At 30.7% G+C, this 20,342-nt stretch overlaps 1 protein-coding gene across 1 annotated transcript in view; it reads right to left on the minus strand.

Annotated features, from left to right (window-relative positions):
- Positions 1–329: 329 nt before the first annotated feature.
- The window catches only part of LOC113383488 (vacuolar protein sorting-associated protein 13B-like), a 25,902-nt gene continuing 5,889 nt past the window's right edge, over positions 330–20,342 (minus strand). The window contains 30 exon segments of the mRNA XM_026621751.1: positions 330–449; positions 630–958; positions 1,031–1,216; positions 1,378–1,557; positions 3,018–3,196; positions 3,310–3,480; positions 3,562–3,738; positions 4,327–4,587; positions 4,626–4,781; positions 4,850–5,153; positions 5,448–5,791; positions 6,502–6,571; positions 6,997–7,221; positions 7,290–7,432; positions 7,801–8,110; positions 9,052–9,352; positions 9,561–9,847; positions 10,257–10,427; positions 10,496–10,663; positions 10,929–11,139; positions 11,387–11,511; positions 11,632–11,768; positions 11,835–11,923; positions 12,004–13,271; positions 13,501–13,663; positions 13,729–13,816; positions 13,874–13,987; positions 13,990–14,056; positions 14,058–18,038; positions 18,041–19,761. Of these exon segments, the coding sequence (XP_026477536.1) occupies positions 635–958; positions 1,031–1,216; positions 1,378–1,557; positions 3,018–3,196; positions 3,310–3,480; positions 3,562–3,738; positions 4,327–4,587; positions 4,626–4,781; positions 4,850–5,153; positions 5,448–5,791; positions 6,502–6,571; positions 6,997–7,221; positions 7,290–7,432; positions 7,801–8,110; positions 9,052–9,352; positions 9,561–9,847; positions 10,257–10,427; positions 10,496–10,663; positions 10,929–11,139; positions 11,387–11,511; positions 11,632–11,768; positions 11,835–11,923; positions 12,004–13,271; positions 13,501–13,663; positions 13,729–13,816; positions 13,874–13,987; positions 13,990–14,056; positions 14,058–18,038; positions 18,041–19,761 (11,921 nt within the window). The 3' untranslated portion in view covers positions 330–449; positions 630–634.

Raw genomic sequence — 20,342 nt, forward strand, 5'->3', positions numbered from 1 at the left:
GATATACATGAAATGTGTTAGTAATTTTGGGATAGGATAAAGGACTTTGGAGGCCTCCGATCACTAAAGCTCACAATCATACTTAGTTTTAAAATATATTATATTTCAATATAAATAACTATATTTTCTATATATTAAAAACATTAGTCATAGATAAAAGAATGTTTACAAAATTTTTGCACAGCCGGAATTTGTCACTTTATTTTACAAAATTACTTCATTAAATAATGCATCAAAGAAATAATCCAATAAAATGACCGATTTGAAAATATATAAAAACATTATTAAATATAAAATGGTAAATATACATTTCAAAAGTTACTTATTTATAAAAATGTACATTTATAGAAAAACTTTCGGCTTACACACATTACACAGCAACAATTTTTTTCAAATGCAATTTGTAACACATAATACACGCCACAATTTGTTGCCACAAATTCAGATACCTGTAAATTTAATATATAATATAAAATTACTAAAAAAATAATTATTGATCATAATAAAGTAATTAATAGGAATTAAAATACAGCAAAGAATTATGAATCAACAACTAATAAATGTAAATTAATTACATAATGTTAAATAATAAATTAATTATGTAATGTTATCAAATTATGCATATTTACCTGTTTCAGAAAACAGGAAAACCATGTCCTTCCAGTTGCTTTTTGGCCATTGTGAACATTTCTATGAAATGATTTCTGTGTTGTGGACTCACATAGAATACCACACTTCTATTAGTTCTGATATGACATTCGTCGCTATCAATTGTTGTGTTGTTATTTAAACTACTAGGAGGAGTCTGTAGTTGTGACGTAGCACTTACATCAGACAAAGTATCTGATATATTGGAATTATTCAGATGCAAAGGAGGTACTGTATGCATAGTATTTGCTAATGTGTTGGATGTATAATGAATATATTGAGCTACTCGTGCTCTGCATGATGGATCCATCTGAAGAAGAAAATAATAATTTCATACATGTAATATTAATTTAATAATAAAGCAAAAAATAGTTTTTGTTACTGGTGGTATATCCAAGTTGTTATGAGTTGCTCCATTCTGAATATCAGGGCAGATGCTATGACGGTGTTGATTTATAATTTTAAAACAGATCAATGTTGGGTCCCCAATATCTGGTGATCCTTGCAGTTCATTCAGAGAAATTTCACGTTGACATGCATCCTCCTCCAGATCAAAAATAACTAGTGCCTTTAGAATATATAAAAAAATCCATAAATTACTGCTTTTTAACTATTATAAATAAAAGTTAAAATTATGATATTAAAAATAGAAATGCAAATTTTAAATGGAAGAGAAAGGAAATTATTAACTGATTTGAACAAATAGCTAATATCTTGTTTTATTATTACCTGTTTAGTAAGAACCAATGCAACTGCTTCATAGGCTCCACTATATGTAACGCAAGTTCCTTCAGTTGCGTACAACAGCTCATAATCACGACCAGAAAGATTTGGCAAAATCTTCCAAAGATATTTCAGGTTTGCATTATCTGAACAAAAAGACTGTTGCACAATTGGAATATTCCGTGCCTGCAAAAATAATAAAACAAATACAGTAGTACTTGTCTATAAGAGAAATTTAATACACGATTATTTTGAGACATAAACCACCGAGAAAGCGGTATTATGTTTTGATGTGAAACTAAGATTCAAGATACGAGAAATTATACACTACGGTATATCAAGCACATTTGTCGGTCAATAAAACTTGATTAATCAAATTCTGAAATATCCTAAAATGGAGGAAGAAGCAAACTGCCTGGACAGTTTTTTCAAACAGTCGGCGGGTGAAAATAAGCAAAAGGGTCATAAAACAGGCAAAAAATTATAAGAACTAGTTATGTAAGGCATCGTGCCTTAAGGCAAACTGCTGGAACTTCCCGTACCATAACAAAATGTTCGAGGAATATTAAATGTTTTCAAATAGATTATTATAAATATTGTAACATTGCCAAATATTTATAAAAATTATATAAACTGAATTCCAAAGTCATAATTATTTATTTAGTGTATATAAGTGATCGTTAAAACTTTAGCCAAAATTAAAATTAAAATCAAAATTTAAACTAGTGGGGTGGGTGGCATCGTGCCTTAAGGCAAATTGCTGGAACATCCCGTACCGTAACAAAATGTTCGAGGAATATTGGATGTTTTCAAATAGATTATTATAAATATTGTAACATTGCCTAATATTTATAAGAATTATATAAACTGAATTGCAGAGTTGAAATTATTTGTTTAAAGTAAATTAAAACTATAGTCAAAATTAAAAATAAAATCTGAATTATTTTTGATATACAAAAAATTAAAAAAAAAAAAAAAAAAATTTGAACAAATTTTTTTTTCCAAAATCAATTATTTTGTTAAGACAAGCAGAAAGTTCTTTGAATCAATTGAATAGGACGCTTAGTTCTTTCAAAAACTGCCATTTTTTGTACATTTAGCTCTGTATCACCAAAATGGCTGGGCCTGCCTTTGCAAAAAACTAATAACCCCTTCTCCCAATCATTACTAATTGAATGTTTTTTAGATCATTCAAATCGGATGCTCCGTTCTCTCAAAAACTCGATTTCTATTTTCTGCACTCTTCGCTCCTTATCTCCGTAACTGCTGGACCTGCCTTTGCCAAAAACTAATCAGCACATCTCCTTATCAATAGGAATCGAATGTTTTTTAAACCATTCAAATCGGTTGATCCGTACGCCCGAAAACGTGGGCGAAAATTTGTATCCATACATACATACATACACACACACACACATCCATTTTTTTCTGAAGTATGCCAAAATGTTCAGAAACCTTCAAAATGTGGAGAAATGCAAAAATTTTCATTTTCTATTTTCGACCCATTACTATAACTAGCCTACGGTAAGTTAAAAATAAGTTTTTGTATTTTAGTAACTTTAGTTGGGATTCTCAAAATATTCATACATTTTGTCAATTCAATTCCCCATTTATAATATTTTTTTGATGACATGAACAAAAAATACCTGTGGCAAAATATTCCAGCCAGCGCCATGTAAAAGCCCCTGTCCAGCAAGGGCTAGTAGTTCAGCAGCTCCACTGAGAGGCTTGGCAACGGCACCCACAAGACCTACTCCTACACCAGCTACTACTCCTCCAGCAGTTTGAGCATTTAATGGATGGTGAGCTATTCCACCAACAGCACCTGATGATAAAAATAAACTCATCTGTCAGTATAAGAACCTTAAGAATCCTGAATTAAATGCTTTAAAAACATATTTTTTGAATAATGTAGTATTTTGTATTAATGTGGAGTACCTAAAATGCTTATTCCAAGCCCCGTGAAGCCATGCAGAAGCCCTTGACTCAATCCCTGAGGCCTTATTCTTCTCAATTCTTCAGTCCTATGAAAATGCTCTGTGTCCAATGTTAACCTATCAAGATTTCGAGCAACTGATGCAGCCATTTTACTTAAGGAATTTACTGTACCTGCACAAAAAACATGTAGAACTAAATGATGCAATAATATTTTGAATATTACATTAAATAAAATTGAATGTCTAATTTTACCTGCAGTAACATGTCTTAACAGAGATGTTGAACCTTGTGCAACACCAACCAAAAATCCCCAAGGACCTCGTAGCATTCCTTCATAAGGGCGGAGCACAAAATCTTTTAGACCAGTTCCAACACTTCTTGCAAGTCCTGATGGGCTTCCCAAAATTTCAAGCGATCCTACTACCCATCCTGCAGAGAAAGCAACAGTATAATTGTAAAAAATATAATTCAGTTGACAATTTTGCAAATTAATTGTATCTTGAAAAAGGTACAATATGGAACAAAATATTTATACAGCATGTTAATGAAAAAAAGTGTGTATATGCATCAACTTATTCAATAAGAATTGAGCTTTTTAATATATTGAGTAATGTTCATTCTAATTGTAAATTGTAATTGTATAATTTATATCAATTTGTTTTTTACACATTTTATTTCATCCATTTTGGGTTCTAAAAATGTATTTTATTCACATGTGGACGCCGAAACATATAATATAAAATTGCTTAAAAACACAGTGAAATACTAAATTTCAATGCTTTTTATAATTGAAACGCTTTTAGTAAGCCTTTAATATTTTAGCAAAAAAAAAACATTTAATTATGAAGTAACGGTCCGCCCCACCTCTTCGGGATGTTAATTAATATGAATATTAAAAAATATATCAATCAAATTTCTCACTTGTTACTTCTACAAAGAGCAAAGAAAACCAACATTAAAACATGCTTGGAGTTTTCTATGAATTCTAAACAGTATATTAATATAGCTTGTACTTACCTGCGCCAAAAATAGCACCTGACAAATAATGCATGGCCAAGGAATGTCCAAGTTTAAAATGTGTTGTCAATATATTCCTTTTTTCAAAAATACCGAAATGCAAAGGACTTTTATCTAATGCAATATACATTCTAATGGAACTATGTACACTTAATAATAAATTAATTTCATTAATTGTTAGTTTGTTCATCCTTAAAGGTTTTCCCAGCAATTGAGAGGACATAATAATTTTCTTAGGTATGTGAACTCCACTTATTAATACTGCTGCGTTTTGTCCAAATGCATTTGTGAAGTTTCACTAGGTGTTGAAGATATAAAGTTATTATCGTATTGCACTCGACGTATAATTAAATTTTGTGGATTTAATTTGTCAAAATAATTTAAGAGCACCGTAAAAAAACTGTCTTCTAAATACAATGATATGTAATCAGTTTTAATAGCTACATCTTTTATGCCTGAAAATAAATCAATACAATAATTTCACTAAAAAATGTAAACATTAAAATAGTTCAAGTAAACTTACCAATATTATTAATATGCACATTATCAAATACTTCAAAATCCAAGCGAACAGATATCAAACTATTATGTCTTGATTTTGCAATCAAATCATAAATCTTAGTATTTTGAGAGATGTAATCATTTTCATTTAATGTGTCTGTGTTGAAATTATTTGCTGTAAAGTTACTGGAAATTTTATCTGAATTTGCAGCAATTAACTGTTCATTTTTCTGACCCAACATCACCACTGGAAAGTCAAAATCTCCACGACTGAAAAGCTGATTGTCAATTTGGAAATTGCTCATGGATATATGGACATTCACCTCCTGTTAAAAAAAATATATAATAATAAATAAAGTTTATATTAACCCAAGTGTGTCCCAATTAACATTGGGACACACTTATAAATACAGGTATGTTGTTCCTACATAATTAATTTAACAATATTAAAAAATGTCTACTGTATGATATAAACCATTTGAAAACATGATTATATAAGAATGTTGTATGAGAATACTTGAAAACAAACATCGGTAAGACTCATATAAACTTTTAAATAGAAAACACTGGTAGAAAATATTTAATATCATTTAAAATCATTTTTGTAAAGAGATATATACCTCAGGACAAGGCGAAACAGTCACTGCAAATTCATCCAAATTCAATGAACATAGTTCAGTTTTATCCATTCCACAATTATCAGCATCGGTCATTAAAACTAATGTCAAGCTTTTCAAGAAGATTGCAACTGAAGTTTTATCAGTAAAAAAGCTACTTGATCTCTGACATCCTTGATTTGGGCCAAAAGTAGTTGATGAGGATTGTCCCAAATCTTCATCATAATTGTTGGATGGAGATTGATGCAACGTGAAAGTGCTTTCGGAAAAGTTCTTATTTAAAGATGATAAATTGTCATTGTAGGGTTCCAAAAGAGAGTTGCTGGCTTCTTGAATTGTGGGTAAAGCTACATAATTAAAGTTAATTAATCCTAGATACTTAACATTAATGAAATAAACTTATGATGTTACAAAGCAACTACGACAAAGTAAACTGGTAATAAAAAAAATAAATTTATAAGTTGGGAGAAAAAATTAAATTCACAATGACTAGCACGTACATAATTATATATATGCATATGTATACATGTGTCTAAATATATATATATATATATATATATATATATATATATATATATATATATCTTGTTTTTTGACACTGAAACATATTTGAAAAAATTTGCAGACCATTTGTCAAATTAAAAAAAGGCTTTACAAAGACTTGAATTATTATAATTAAATCAATAATTATTAATTATACGTTTCACATAACTAATAATTTAATCAAAAAACTTAAGGAGAGGACAAATTGCCTCATAGACAAAAGAGGGTGTTTATCTACTAACAATCAAAACTATATACATACTATATATTATAAATATATATACATACTATATATATATATATATATATATATATATATATATATATATATATATATATATATTCCAGACTGCACTATTTGCACATAAGTGCTTTAAAACTACATTATTTTTATGTTTGCAAAATAGTAATACTGTGTTGACAAAAAAAGATTTTAATTTATGAATTATAAATTGTACTAAATTGATCAATTCTTTGTGAATGATGTTACATGATTGAATAGTATGTAACTTACCGTAAGGACGCATTGTTGGTCTTGATTTCTCAATTACTGCTGAAACCAATCTTGGAAGTGATGAGTTTTTCTAGAAATATTGTGATAAATGTATTATTGTATATTAATATAAATATATCATTAAAAACAAATAAAACAGATTAATTATTATTAATTATGATTTTTAAATTTCTGAACAAAAAGCTTCCTCAATCTTCAAAAAAATATTTACTTAAATCTTTTTTCAATTATTTTGTTCAATATTTTGGAGATATGGTATGTGCCCTTCTTCAGAAACTATTGATAACCAATAAAAACATATTTACACTAAGTTAATTATTTTCAAATTAAAAGAATGAACTTTTTACCTTAATAACTAACCATTTACCAATTCAAACACTCAATTAACATCAAAACACACTAAGAGCTATGCTTGAAAATACAATAGTAAAATGTATTCAGCAGAGTGAAGAGGTATTTTCTATTATTCAATTTCTGATATTCAAAATAACTTACAACAAGCACTGGTAGTCTATTCTCAGATTGAGTTGAGTTTGTAGCAATCGAACCACTACATTCTTCATCATGTTGAGGTTGAATTTGATTTTGTGTTGGTAATTGATTTAAATTCACATTTGGTTGAGTCTTAGACACGATTTTTGGACCAATCTTATTTTCTAGCATTATATCACTTCCTGAACAGCTTAGACGCGAACGAATTTCGCGAGCACTAATCTCAATCTAAATATGAAAAATATCAGCAATGGGTTTTCTTCATAACATTGTTAAAAAAATATACTTGAACTCACCTCACTAACAGTTTGAATAACCAGTAGTGTAGTATAGCAATAGGGTGTGATAGTTAGTTTAATATCTCCAAAACCAGGCAATGTCACGCACATCATTGTTTTTGAAGAAACAGGTATGGGTTGACACCAAAACAGTTCACCGTCTGGTAAAATAATACTATTTAAAAATACTTTATTTCTAAATATAAATACTTATATCATCTATTTAGAGTTTTTCAATAACAGGTGTTATTTATTAACTAGCCTGCTGTTATAAAACTGATATGTTCAAATTGAATTTGGATTGCTAATTCAAATTTGAATACTTTTACACCAAAGCAATTAAATAAGGTCTTCTATTATTATGACCAAGTAAAAAACGAATCTTTTAACTTAAAAAAATTAATAATTGGATAAAAATAATAAGCTATTTGGGATTATGGTTATGTCAAAATGAGATTTTAACAAAAAAATATTTTTGTACTAAGATATTTGGCAAAAATAAATATTAAAAAAAAGTTTATTTGCATACCATTTGCTAAAGCCAAAGTCAAGTTGTTTTCGCTAGCTGCATTTCCTTGAATATCTGGAAAACTATGATTGATTGATGGCATAGTGTAGTAAGTACAACCCAAATCAGGTACAATGTTAAAAATACACAACTCTGGTGTTTCAATTACTGGCATGGGTTCCTCTTCACCAGAAGCACTTTCAGCTGTGGCTTGTGCACATAACAATTTCAAATAAGATTCATTGACAATCAACAATTGGGGATTGAGATCATATTGGATTGTTAAGTAGACACAACCTTTGTGTTGATGTGTTGTTAAAAGCAAAGGGATCTGAAATCGAAGAAATACATCATAAAATACAGTGGTGCCCTGACTTACAAAGGTTTCGAGATACGAGCCGCTAAAGGGGCGATTCGCTGGTTCGATATACGAGCAAAATTCGAGATAGAAGATACTAATTGTAAGTAAAAGTTTTCTAGAAAAACGTTAATGGAAAAATGAAAATATAAAAAATTTGTTAATTGTAACAATGATTTTCCTAATATAGAAATATTTTGGTTGTTTCATGATACTAAATTATTTCTAATATTTTATTCAGAAAAAAAAATTATAAAATGTTTGTTTTTCTTTGATAAAATTTTTTTTAGTGAAAAAGTGTTAGTGTATAATCAATCATACAGATAATTAATGCTGTTTTTTACGTAACTTTTTTTAAAAACTTCCTAAAACTTTCTAATTTTTTAACATTTCTAATATTTTGTTATATAATCCACTCATTTATTTTTATCATTTTCATCTTGATTATATGTACTATAATATTTCTGTACATTATTTTTCCACAATTTTATTCATTTTATATAAAAAAAAATCCACCATCTTCTGCTTGTCTTAAACATATTGTTTACTTAAATCTTATCAAGATCATGTTTCTTAACAAATGTCCTGAAGATGGAACATACCTAGTTCCGAAACGTCAACAGTAATTAAATGAAGAAATGTTTTTCTAAAAACCTTTTTTGTTTTTTATTACTTTTTGGATTCTTTGTTCAAAGCATTATAAAATATTTACAAATGATTTAAAATTAAATCATTTAAATGTAATTCAATGTTTTATATAAAAAAAAGTGCTTCAAAATATGAGAGATTGGACATACAAATCATGATTATGGAAAAAATTAAACTTGTATGTCGGGGTACTGTAGTAGTTTTCTTTGTTTTATCTTTGTAATATCGAGTTCATCGAGTTTTCATATAATGACAAAATTACTAACCGAATAACCATCACAGGGAACAGCTAAACTTCTTCTTGCGCTAAAAGCCATAACACCAGTTCCACAATCTACTCTTAATGGTGCAGATGCTCCATAAAACATGGATTCTCGTTCTTTAAGCATATCCTCTTGTTTATTTTCTATACTAGTTGAGAGACAGATGAAAAATCCATATTCAGCTGCATTGATGTTGTTGTTTGCTGGTGTTGGTTTATTAAATGTATTTAAGAAAGAACTTCGATGCTTAACTGGAGCATTATAGGAAAGATTGCGCCACTCTGTTATTGGAACACCCATATTTCTAAAACAATATATGATATGTATAACTATAACTTAAACTGAAGGATTTCAAACTAGAAAACTCATATAAAATGTATCACCATGCCAAAGCTACTGCAATATAAAATATATTTACTACATTTTTTTTATTGTGTATGGTGATAAACGTCTTGTATATGTAGAGCAATTAAAAATAAAAATATTCAATATATTTGATTAATATGTCTTACTTATTCTGCTTGGCTGGCTGAAGTACATATTCAGTGCATGCAGAAATATTATCTGGAGTCGTTATTGCATTTGTGTTTGACAAACTCAAATGTGAAGAACTAAAAGAATGAAATGAAGTTGAGGAGCGCTGATTGTCTGCTGGATTTGAAGTGGTTGAATCCAATCGTAAAGCAAAAGTTATAAGTTTAAATGGTTGATCTGTGCCATTGTAGATTATGTGACTTGATGAAATATGTAATATCCGCATATCATGTTTCATTTCACTGGTGATATTAAGATTGGAAATCTAAAACAAAGGCACAAAATTAATATAATTATTTCATAAACCACAATGCAATACAAATATTTCACATATCATTGTCAAAAGAGAATTGTCAAAAACATTCAATATTTTATCTTCACATGTTAAAGTATTAAAAAATATTCAAACTTTAACTTTGTTATATGAATAACGTGTTTAGCAAGATTAAAAAAAATGATTAATCCTTTAAATTTCGGTACTATAAATTTGGCATAGTTATAAATATGGTTTTGACCTAAAAATTATCAAATAATATTTTACAAACTGGTTAATTAATGCATTTCTATTTATGTATGCAAAAAAACTTTTGTAACAGATGATGTCTTGTCCTATAGAATATTATAACAACTAATTGTTTTATAGTAACTATTTATTTGAAAAAATATATATATACCTTGTAACCACATGGTATGATTGCCTTGATTTCCCCCTCCTGTGGTATGAGTCCAGTAATTTTTGGCATATAAAATCCACTCGTATTTGCATTATTTGATGAACCAGAAAATTGTAATGGGTTTGAAGAATGCCAACCATTATCAATATATGCTTGTATTGTAAAAGTATTCTGAAATTAAATTTATATTTAATAAAAAAAATACAAAAAAGTTATTAAAATAGACGAAATTGACTGACTTCTAATCTGGGAGGAGTCAAGACTCCATAATGAGGTAGTTGTGAAGTTTCATTTTGTTGAGGTGTATGAATTGACAAATGCAAACCACTTGTATTTAACATAATACACCAGGGAGATAACTCCAGTAGTAATGAGCAAGAACTTGGTCCTGCTGATTGATAACGCACCTAAAAACAACTAATAATTAGACAAATACATATGTAATATATTAACTAAGGCTTAAAACTTAAATTTTTTAATATATTAGTGAACAATATTGACTAATTTAATTTTTAGGATATAAAAATTAAATATAAAATTAGACCAAACAGCAGCAAGAGAATTTATCTTCTTCATTAAATAAAATTCCATACACAAAGTTTGCAGAATATATTATATATAAGCTAAAACAATATTCTAAATGTATATAAGCAGTGTAAATAAAAGTTATACCGAGACATTTGTCTGAGGTTGATCCATAGCTATCCAGTCAATGTTAGGAAAATCATCACCAATAAAGGGCCACTGACTTTTGAGCACCAATTGTTCTTCAAAAATTTTTATTGATTCATCAATATCAGAATTGTTTATTTCAAATAACTGTCTTTGATCTATTAGACTGTAATTCAGGGGTACATAGGGGTTGCTTGCTGGAAGACCCATGCTGAAACAAAAATTATGTATTAACATGCAGGGGTAAATAATCAAAAATGCTAATTAATTGTGTTTTATTATTTTATCTAAATCCTGAATACTTACATATCATATTCTACATAAAAAGGTTGTCAAATATTAGTTATGTGAAAATGCTGCTTGTGTTATATAAAATTATTGGTGTGCAAATATCAAACTCTTCTGATGCTTCCATATTACTCTAAATAAAAAAGTGTGTTCTTATAAAATATACTTACTCAACTTGGAAAGTAAGCTGATGTGAGTGATCAATTGTCCCTGGACAATAAATCTGCTTTGTAAGTCCTCTGCCTTCAACGATTGTTTGTAAATGAACATCTAAAGCTGGTGTATCTATTTGGAGCTGCAACACAAAATTTCAATTATTAAATAATTTAATGATTAGTTGCGAGATTTTTTTTAATTGTCTCATATTATAAAATATTAGTAAATTCCTTATATTAATTGTACTTTGATTACTTACCTTAGTTGACATGGGAAGATGGGAGCGTATCATGTAAAGGGGCCACAAAGCAACTAAAATTCTTCTACAAACATTATCATTTTGTGTTAGAATTTTACACCAAACACATAAAAACTGACCCTTATCTTGCAATGGAACTAATAGATAAAATTTTATATGTTAATTTGAAATAAATTTCAACATTTAAGGTCATTCATACACACCTTTAACTAACCATGGCTGATAATTTTTGGAGTTTTCTTTTAATGGAATGTCTCCTGACCAATATGTATCTAAACCTTGAAATCTTAACCTGTTGCACAATTAATAATATATTTTGAAATACAGAATACAAAAAGAATGTACAAGAATATCATATAATATATAATTTACCTCATGAACAAATCATCATTTGACTCCAATATTAAACTTAGACCTCTACTTCGGCCTGGCAAGCTGTTTGCTTGAATATCTCCCAATCTAGATTTATCAAAACCTGCTGGAAAAACTTTCATTTCAAAAACTTCCTTTGTCATATTATAAACATCTAATTGTCCCCTAAATGTAATTTTTTTCTGAGTGCCTGATAACATAGTAATGTCTACTATTATTATAACTTGTGGGTTTAGATCAAATCTTATATAAAGCTTTCCACATTTTTCAATAGCAAATGCCTCAGACCACATTTGATCATATTGAAGAACACAAATCCTTAGTAATTGTTTTTTTTTATGAGATCTCCAAGCATAATAGTTACACGCCAGTGGTGTAAGAATGACACTTTCATCAGTAGCAGATTGGCCAAAACTTAAAGTAAAACTAGTATCATTGCATATTACATATCTAGTCATTGGTATTAATTCAATCGCATTTGCACTTTCTAGCTTCATCGCCTGAGCATTTGTGAAATTAGCTTTCCACATCTGCTCTGTGATGGCCAATGTATGTGCGATAGATGGGCCAAACTTCAATACTATAGGTTTGGACATTAAGCTAGTACTTGTGTTATTAGCTTTCGAATAATTGAAATTCAATACCGTAGGTTCTAGAAATGACTGTGTTGTGAGGAAACCATAATCTAACACACTACATTTCATAGAAGTATCTAATTTTATCACCATGGATTCATTGGTCCAATTTGAAAAATACATTTTAGTTGCATCCAAAGTTAATGTCATTACCTCTTGATTATAAGCATCGATCGTATTAATCTGATACGATTTTAAAACATCAGGCATCACAAAAGCTTGACTGTCATCTAAATTGTTGAATAAATTAACTTTTAAACATGAAACTTTCACAACGCATTTGGTTTTAGGTACCAAACTCGCGCTGAAGAAAGAATCTATCCTCATGCAGGCGGCCAATGCTCTCGGGCTAACAATGAGTCCGAAATTTAGATTTTCTCCATTATAATTTTCGACTCTTAGGCGTTTATGTTTGGTCATGAAATTAGTTTCAGAGTCAAAATTTGTGGAAGACATTAAAACTCGCCAAACACTAGCGGAGCACGCATCTGGAATATGCGTCGGCATGTTTAATCGAAGCATTTTACTTTCAGACAATGTAAATTGGCAGTAGGGCAGAAAAGAGCCATGTACCTCGGAGTAATATTCAAGTTGGCAGTAGACAGTCAGATTTGTTACATCTTCTGGATTAACCTAAATAATTAAATAAAATATATAATTAATTCTTTTAAATCGTCTCATAATGATGTTTGATTACAATAAATAAGTTATAACAATGTATAGTGGTACCCCAAATTACGAGTTTTAAAAGAACTATTTGTAACTATGACAAACGAGCAAACTTTGAGATACCAGCGACGAATAAGGAAAATTTTCTAGAGAAACAATATCTAAATGTTATTAGTAGGACATATTAGATCACCTGAAATGGTACGGGATAAATATGAACTTTCGTCAACAGCCTTGGTTGAGGGTATCTCCAAGACATACTTCCAGTTCCTTGAATTCCAGACCAGAAAAGAACTTGATATGGGAGCGGTATTTCTTCACCTAGCGAGGCGTCCACAAATTGGAATGCACCAGCTCTAAATAATACACATATGTTTCATTAATAAAATTCCTAAGCTATATAAATTATATTTACAATTACCTCAAGTCGTCTTTATAATGCTGATCTTGAGTTTGTTGTGTATTAGGTGTAGTAGTTGTCTTACTATTTTCACTGGATTCACTGTAAGCTGTTTCAATAAGTGACAAATCTTCTTCTGCCTGAACTACCGTATATTTAGTTTCACTTGTCAATTCCTCGAATATTTCCTCGTATTCCTTATTAAGTTTTTGCAAAATTTTTATATGTTCAGGCCCTACATTCACCATTAGACAATCTGAATCGACATTAATTTGTATCAAAAATCATCATTAGGATGTTGCCAAGATTCCCAGTATAATGTAGTGTAAACATCAAAGGACCAAGGGGAGAAGCATCATTCTTGAATTAGAATTTACTAAGTTTAAGGAAATGCTTTCGAAACCCACAGAACTTTGAATTTTTTCCGGGCGATTGCAAATAGCTAACTTTGCTTTCATGCCAGCCACTGCCAAATTCAATTCATCGTTTTCCATGGTATTTAAATTTAAAATTAACTGTGTTGTATTAAAAGTAATGTGACCCAAACTTCCAGCTTTTAATTTTATTGCATTAAACTTATTGAAAACACTTGGCGGGTTACAAAATTCTAAACTTGGTTCTTCATTTTCATTCGAAACACTTTTGATATAAATCGTTTCTTCATTTTGAGCACAGTATACCAGTTTCTTTTGAATCAGCATCAAATGTTGCCATCGGTCAACTGAGAAATGTAATTTTATCGGACGAGCTACAACAATATCTAAATCATTACTTTTACCCATTACCGAAGTACATCTCACGGTAATCAGTGCCGGGGGAACACCAGTAGCGGGATTGGTCTGTCCTGGTTTAGTCTCTAACAAGATCAATCTATAATCACTCGGCTGAGGTGTGTTCTTCTCAACACTTGAATTCATAACACTGATGTCTAAACGGATGTCGAAAATGGAAACTTGAAAACGTCGATCGAAGGCTGTTTTAGAAATCAACGCGTTAGGTTGTTCTATAACCAATCGTATTAAAGGTTGAGTAATCGAATTTAAATTATCCTCCATATAATCTTCTGCAGATGCTTCGTAACCCTTGTCATACATTATCATAATATGTTCAGAAGTGCTAGCGCTAAAAGATACCCTAGATTTTGTTACTTTGTGATTTTGATAGAAGGCTATTCCAATTATGCCGCCAGTAAATATAAGTTCGAAAGGTATAAAAGTTTCATGATCATATAAAGGACGTATCGGCTTCTCATTGATTTTCTTTTCAAACATGGTAAATTCATCTATAGTTTCATTGCTCAATTTAGTTAAAGCAATATTCTCACTGCTAAAATCTGCTACGTCTACGCCAGAATCTAATGGAGATGTTGTGACGATATTGCTTTCATACTGAATTTCATTTACTAGAAGATTGTCATCATCAGGAATAGAACTTGACGTTGCAGATTGCATATAAGGAAAAACTATTGAACTTCTACTAGCATCATTAATCGGATTCATCATTCTACTGCATTCGGCAGCTAATAATTGGGCTAGTTTCACCTGATCGACACTAATGCTCACTTCTAAATCGCTAACACAATTAATTTCCACTGCATGTCCGCAAATGATTGTTGATCCATGAACCATCGCAGGAGCCGCTACTATACACAAATCAAATTTATTAACAACCGGAATTAAGACAAGGTTTGACGCCAATGTAGATTTTTTACTGTCTAAGTTATTCCATTCCAGAGCTGGATTTTCATTCATGGTGCGAAGATTAAAATCTGTATTCTCTACTGCTAAGCAATGTTTTAATTGTGACCAAACGCATGCACTAATATGAAAAGAACTTGCAGTTAGTTGATACTGCCTATCTTCAATTTCGGAACCGGGAACGTTTAACAAATCAGCTTGTGCAGCTTGTTGATATAAATCTGGACGAAGCGGTGATCTACATATAGGATTGTCCGGTGCAGGGTTTAAATTAATGTGTGTTATTTGTAAAATAAAAACATCTTGAAATAAAAATCGAGAATTTTGATCAGAAGATGGTATGATAAACCGTAAACCGCGAATGTCTAAATAAATTAGTGGTAAATTAAGCACAGCTAATGATTGAAAATTTCCAGCGTCACTATGCAAAGGATCTGGAGTTCGAACACAAGGTCTAGCTGAAGTGGTTGTTGACGTATTTGATAATGGGTGTAATACCAATAGAAAGCTTGATAAAGTTTTTGGGCTTAACACCAAATCGACAGATTGTAAGTTAACCATCAACTCTGATAAGTATCGAACTTTAGAAACAGATGGTTTATTGTATTTGTCACGGTGTTTATACTTTTTTGCACCCCATCGATTATGCACATTACCGCATCGAGCCCTTGTATATATAATACTTGCAAAACTATTATCTTCTGATGAAGAATTTCCATTTTCTCTAACTTTCATAACAATGCCAAGATATGGGCCATTAACCCATCTTTTAGAATAAGGATCCATTCTATAATGTTTCACACTAGCTGTAGCTATTTTGGTTTTATATTTTATATAAACACTTTGCATATCTAAACTATTAACAATATCTTCCACATCAAGTGAAAGCTTAAGCTGTGCTGCTCCTTCATTGCCATACAATTTTACACTAAATTTTGTCAACGTCCATTGTATGAAAACGGTAAATTTAGGACCCGTTTCTAAATCAGTCTCTTCGACTGATTGTGTATTGCCACTGATGGTAGACGCTCGCGTACTTTCTTTGAACAAAATATCTGTGGGCGTTGTTGGATTTTGACTTCTAGGAAATGTTGGTTGAATTTGACCATTCTGTGAAATTGTGGAAAATATCTCAGATAAACCTACTGCTAAGCTCGAAATTAATGCAACTTGAGGTTCAGACATGCAAATAACTATAGGCATTGTATCAAGATATACACAAATGCCCAATGAACACAACTGATCTGTACAATTGCAATTATTGCTACTGTTTATATCTAAACTCGTGTTAGAAGATTTATTGAACATGTCGACAAGACTGGGAACCTTTCCTGGCGTAATATTATGATCACTGTCTCGGAAATCACTTCTACTATCTGATTGCTCTAAACCTTCTGACTTTGAATTTTTTACATCATTTTTCATTGAATCTGCACTCATTCTGCGGTAAGATTTAGTAGTGACAGCAATAGTTGCATTGCATGTAACAGGTTTTATAAACTGATATGTTTTATTATATCTCACTGTATAACTTGAAAAATCCCAGATCGAAATAGTCCAAGGAAAACTTTTTTTGCCATCCGTCCAAATATTTTCAGGTAATTTAATAGGATAGTAAATTATATATGGATCTAACTTCTGCCTTTGATTAGCACTTCTCAGACTGCAAAATGGTAACTTCAAAACAAAAATTTCTAAATCCGGATTTATATCAACATTGTTCAAGTAAGCACTTTGTAAATTTTGAGCACCTAAAGCAGGAATAGATGCAGTTGGACAATATATAGTAACTTGATTTAAATCACCTATAATCAATAATGATTTCCACACCACATGCCAATCTAATACTGATTTGAACCATTGTGTTTCATGTGGTTCCTGGACATGCTCAGGTGGTGGAGACATAGTACGAATGGGAATTGATGGATTTCTTTGCTGGTTTTCTGAAGAATGAACAGATGTTGGTTGTGGGCCAACTCTCCTTGGTGTTTCCAAACTTCCACCACTGGCTTCTGAACATCGCCTTCTTCGAACGCTACCATGATCAAAACTAATTTTATCTCTTCGTTGCAAGAACTTCCTCGGTTCATAGCGCAACCATTTGCAAAGCAGTGGGTCCAAACTTATTCGTAACTCAGCCAAATTAAATAATATTAATGCTGGATGATCAGGAACGCCTTGTTTTAAAGGGAGTTGGATTGTTAGAGAAAGCAAAATATTTGAGTTGTGTACCATCTGAGAACCTTTCATTTCAACTTCAGGTCCAGATAAAATGATAACTTGCTGTGCTTGGTTCACGTTAAATGTTTCTGTCATACGTACTTTAACACTTTTACTCATAGTTTTTAACAAGTAAGTGGATAATTCACTTGTTTCATATGTGTATGTGGCTTCCTTATTTTTTTTTATTAGCATTGGCTCAATAATAAAAGCTTTACAAGATTCCAGGGTAAAATGATAAGATTGAGTGCACACAGTTAAATTTCTTACAACATACATATTTTCTAAATTAAACTCCAAGTGTTCCATCCTAGCGTCCAAACATGAATCTAATAATAAGGTTGATCCAAAAATTGCTGTAAAACCATCTTTATTTTGCCGCACAACAGAATCTAAGATATGACTAGCCAAAGAAATCTTGGTTTTGTACTTGTTACATTAATGGAATCAACACTTACAGATAATTCTTCCAAGGAAATATCTTTATCTCTCCAATATTTACTTAACAAAATAGTATTACCAGTGTATGTTATATGCGCAGGATTCAGTAATATGCTTGCCTTATCTTTGATTACTAAACTTAACTTGAGCCCATGACATGTCGCTAAAGTTTTCACATAACATGAATCCAATAAATTCTTTGGTGGGTTAGGAAGTTTGCATGTAGTATATACCAATCTATTAGGATACATAGGTTTCTCCAGTTTTGCATAAATGTTTTCAATGTCTAATTTAAGCTTAGGAAGTTCTTTGGCAGTACTATATTTCTCATTTACAGAAGAAAATGATTGATGTCTCTTTTTAGGATTTTGATGATTACTAGGCATGTGATCCCATAAAATAAACTCTATTGATGGTCTAATACATGTGAATTCAATTTTCTGCATAGGTAAGTATTCTGTTAAAGCATCATAATCTTCACTAGATGGTGGTGGAAGTTCAGAATATGATGGTGAAGGTTTTGTTTCAATATATGGTTGATAATCATATAGTTCAGAAGCTTGTTGTAAAACATTCAATCTGTGTACTAAACCTGATGTATATCTCAAATTAAAAGGACCAACAAAAGCTCTTATTGAAGTCCTTTCTTTAAAGTTACTATACTCTAAATCACATGCAATTTCATGTACTTTTTCTTGTGGAAAATCCTCAGGAATTTCTAAATTATATAAAATATCAACTGCCAGAGCAGGACTTCTGGATAGTAAGTATTCTTCATTTACCAAATCCATATGTTCATCCCATGAAAGATTATACATCCTTCTCTGCCCACGATTCTCAAAGCTTTCAGAATCTAGCAATGAGTCACTAAAATGGCACATTGTTGGACTCAACAAGCTTTTGAAGTACTCTTGAGGTTGCATGTTATCTAACACCTCATCAGCCCCGCAAACACAGTCTCCTGATGGCAACAAAGATAACTTTGATATTCCTACTTGAGTGTTTGTCCAATTCACATTGTGTGACACAGTTTGTAGCATGCATCCCTGAAGTCTCAAGGACAGAATAGGCCAATACTTTAATTTTTTAGGAGCATAATAAGTTTTTTCACTACTTGATTCAGAAACTTTAAATGAAAATAAGGCATTGTCAACAAACACTCCTATATGTGTTGTATGCCCTAAATTCATAACTTGTTGCTCATCAGACCAATCTTCATCCCATGTTGGTAAAATAGATGGAACTAAACTCCAAGCCCAACCTGCCCATCCAACTTGTTGACTTTCTTCAACTGTTTCCTCGCTTTGGGTACTACTTTCACTTTCACCATTGTTTGCCATATTTTGTTTTTTTAATTCATGACTTTGGAGAGTTTGTGCTAAAACTAAAAGTCGCATGAGCATAGGAAACTGTTGTGATGTCATACTAAATTCCATGCTATTGCAATGAATATCTATACGAGTAGTAGAAGCTTGTTTGACTGTTGCATTGTGATATCTTCTCATAAAGCGCAATTCTAAAGAACATCGGTACAACATAGGTTCTAAGTACACATCTATTTTTCCTGCTGCATTTCGTCGATCCAAACAAACAGTAAGATCAGTCAATGTGATTAATTTACGGATAAGAACTTGAGTTGCCGATAGCTCTGTAAAAAAAAAACAAAATGCTAGGCTGTTGCAAGAGGGGCGTACAGCTGTTAATTGTTAAAAAATATAAGGTGGCGTAACAATATTTTTTTATAAGAACGGATCAGAGCAATGCGAAAAAGTTGGAAGCCCCTGGTTTAAGGCAAAATGCATGAACTTCCCGATACATATATGCACATAATAATATAATCAATAAGAATTGGATTAAGCTAGTTAGATAAAATATTGAAATATTTATTTCAAAAATAACATTTTTGCTCTCAATAAAAAATAATCTATACGATTTTCTTCAAAAATTCTTATGATATCTGTAATTTTATAAATTAATTAACTTGTTTAACACATTATTTTCAACTATTTCTTGTTCCAAATATGTATATTATTTAAGTATGGATGTCAACTGTAATCAGTAGTATCTACGAGACACCAAAGTAAAAACAAATGCTTCGACAGAGATTTTGATTAGAATTCAAGCTCGCGGCGAAATTATAAATTTTGATGAATTTTCACAATTCAGACTTTTTAAAATATAAGTGAGTGTAGTAAATTATAAAATTCGCGTAAATTAATTAATTATTAAAACAAGAGTGCTAATTAAATAAATTTTGTTTAATTTCGCGTAAAACAA

The sequence above is a fragment of the Ctenocephalides felis genome, unplaced genomic scaffold (genome assembly GCF_003426905.1).
Source record: "Ctenocephalides felis isolate EL2017-DRISC unplaced genomic scaffold, ASM342690v1 CF-g0.4_SCAFFOLD_03570, whole genome shotgun sequence".
NCBI lineage: Eukaryota > Metazoa > Arthropoda > Insecta > Siphonaptera > Pulicidae > Ctenocephalides > Ctenocephalides felis.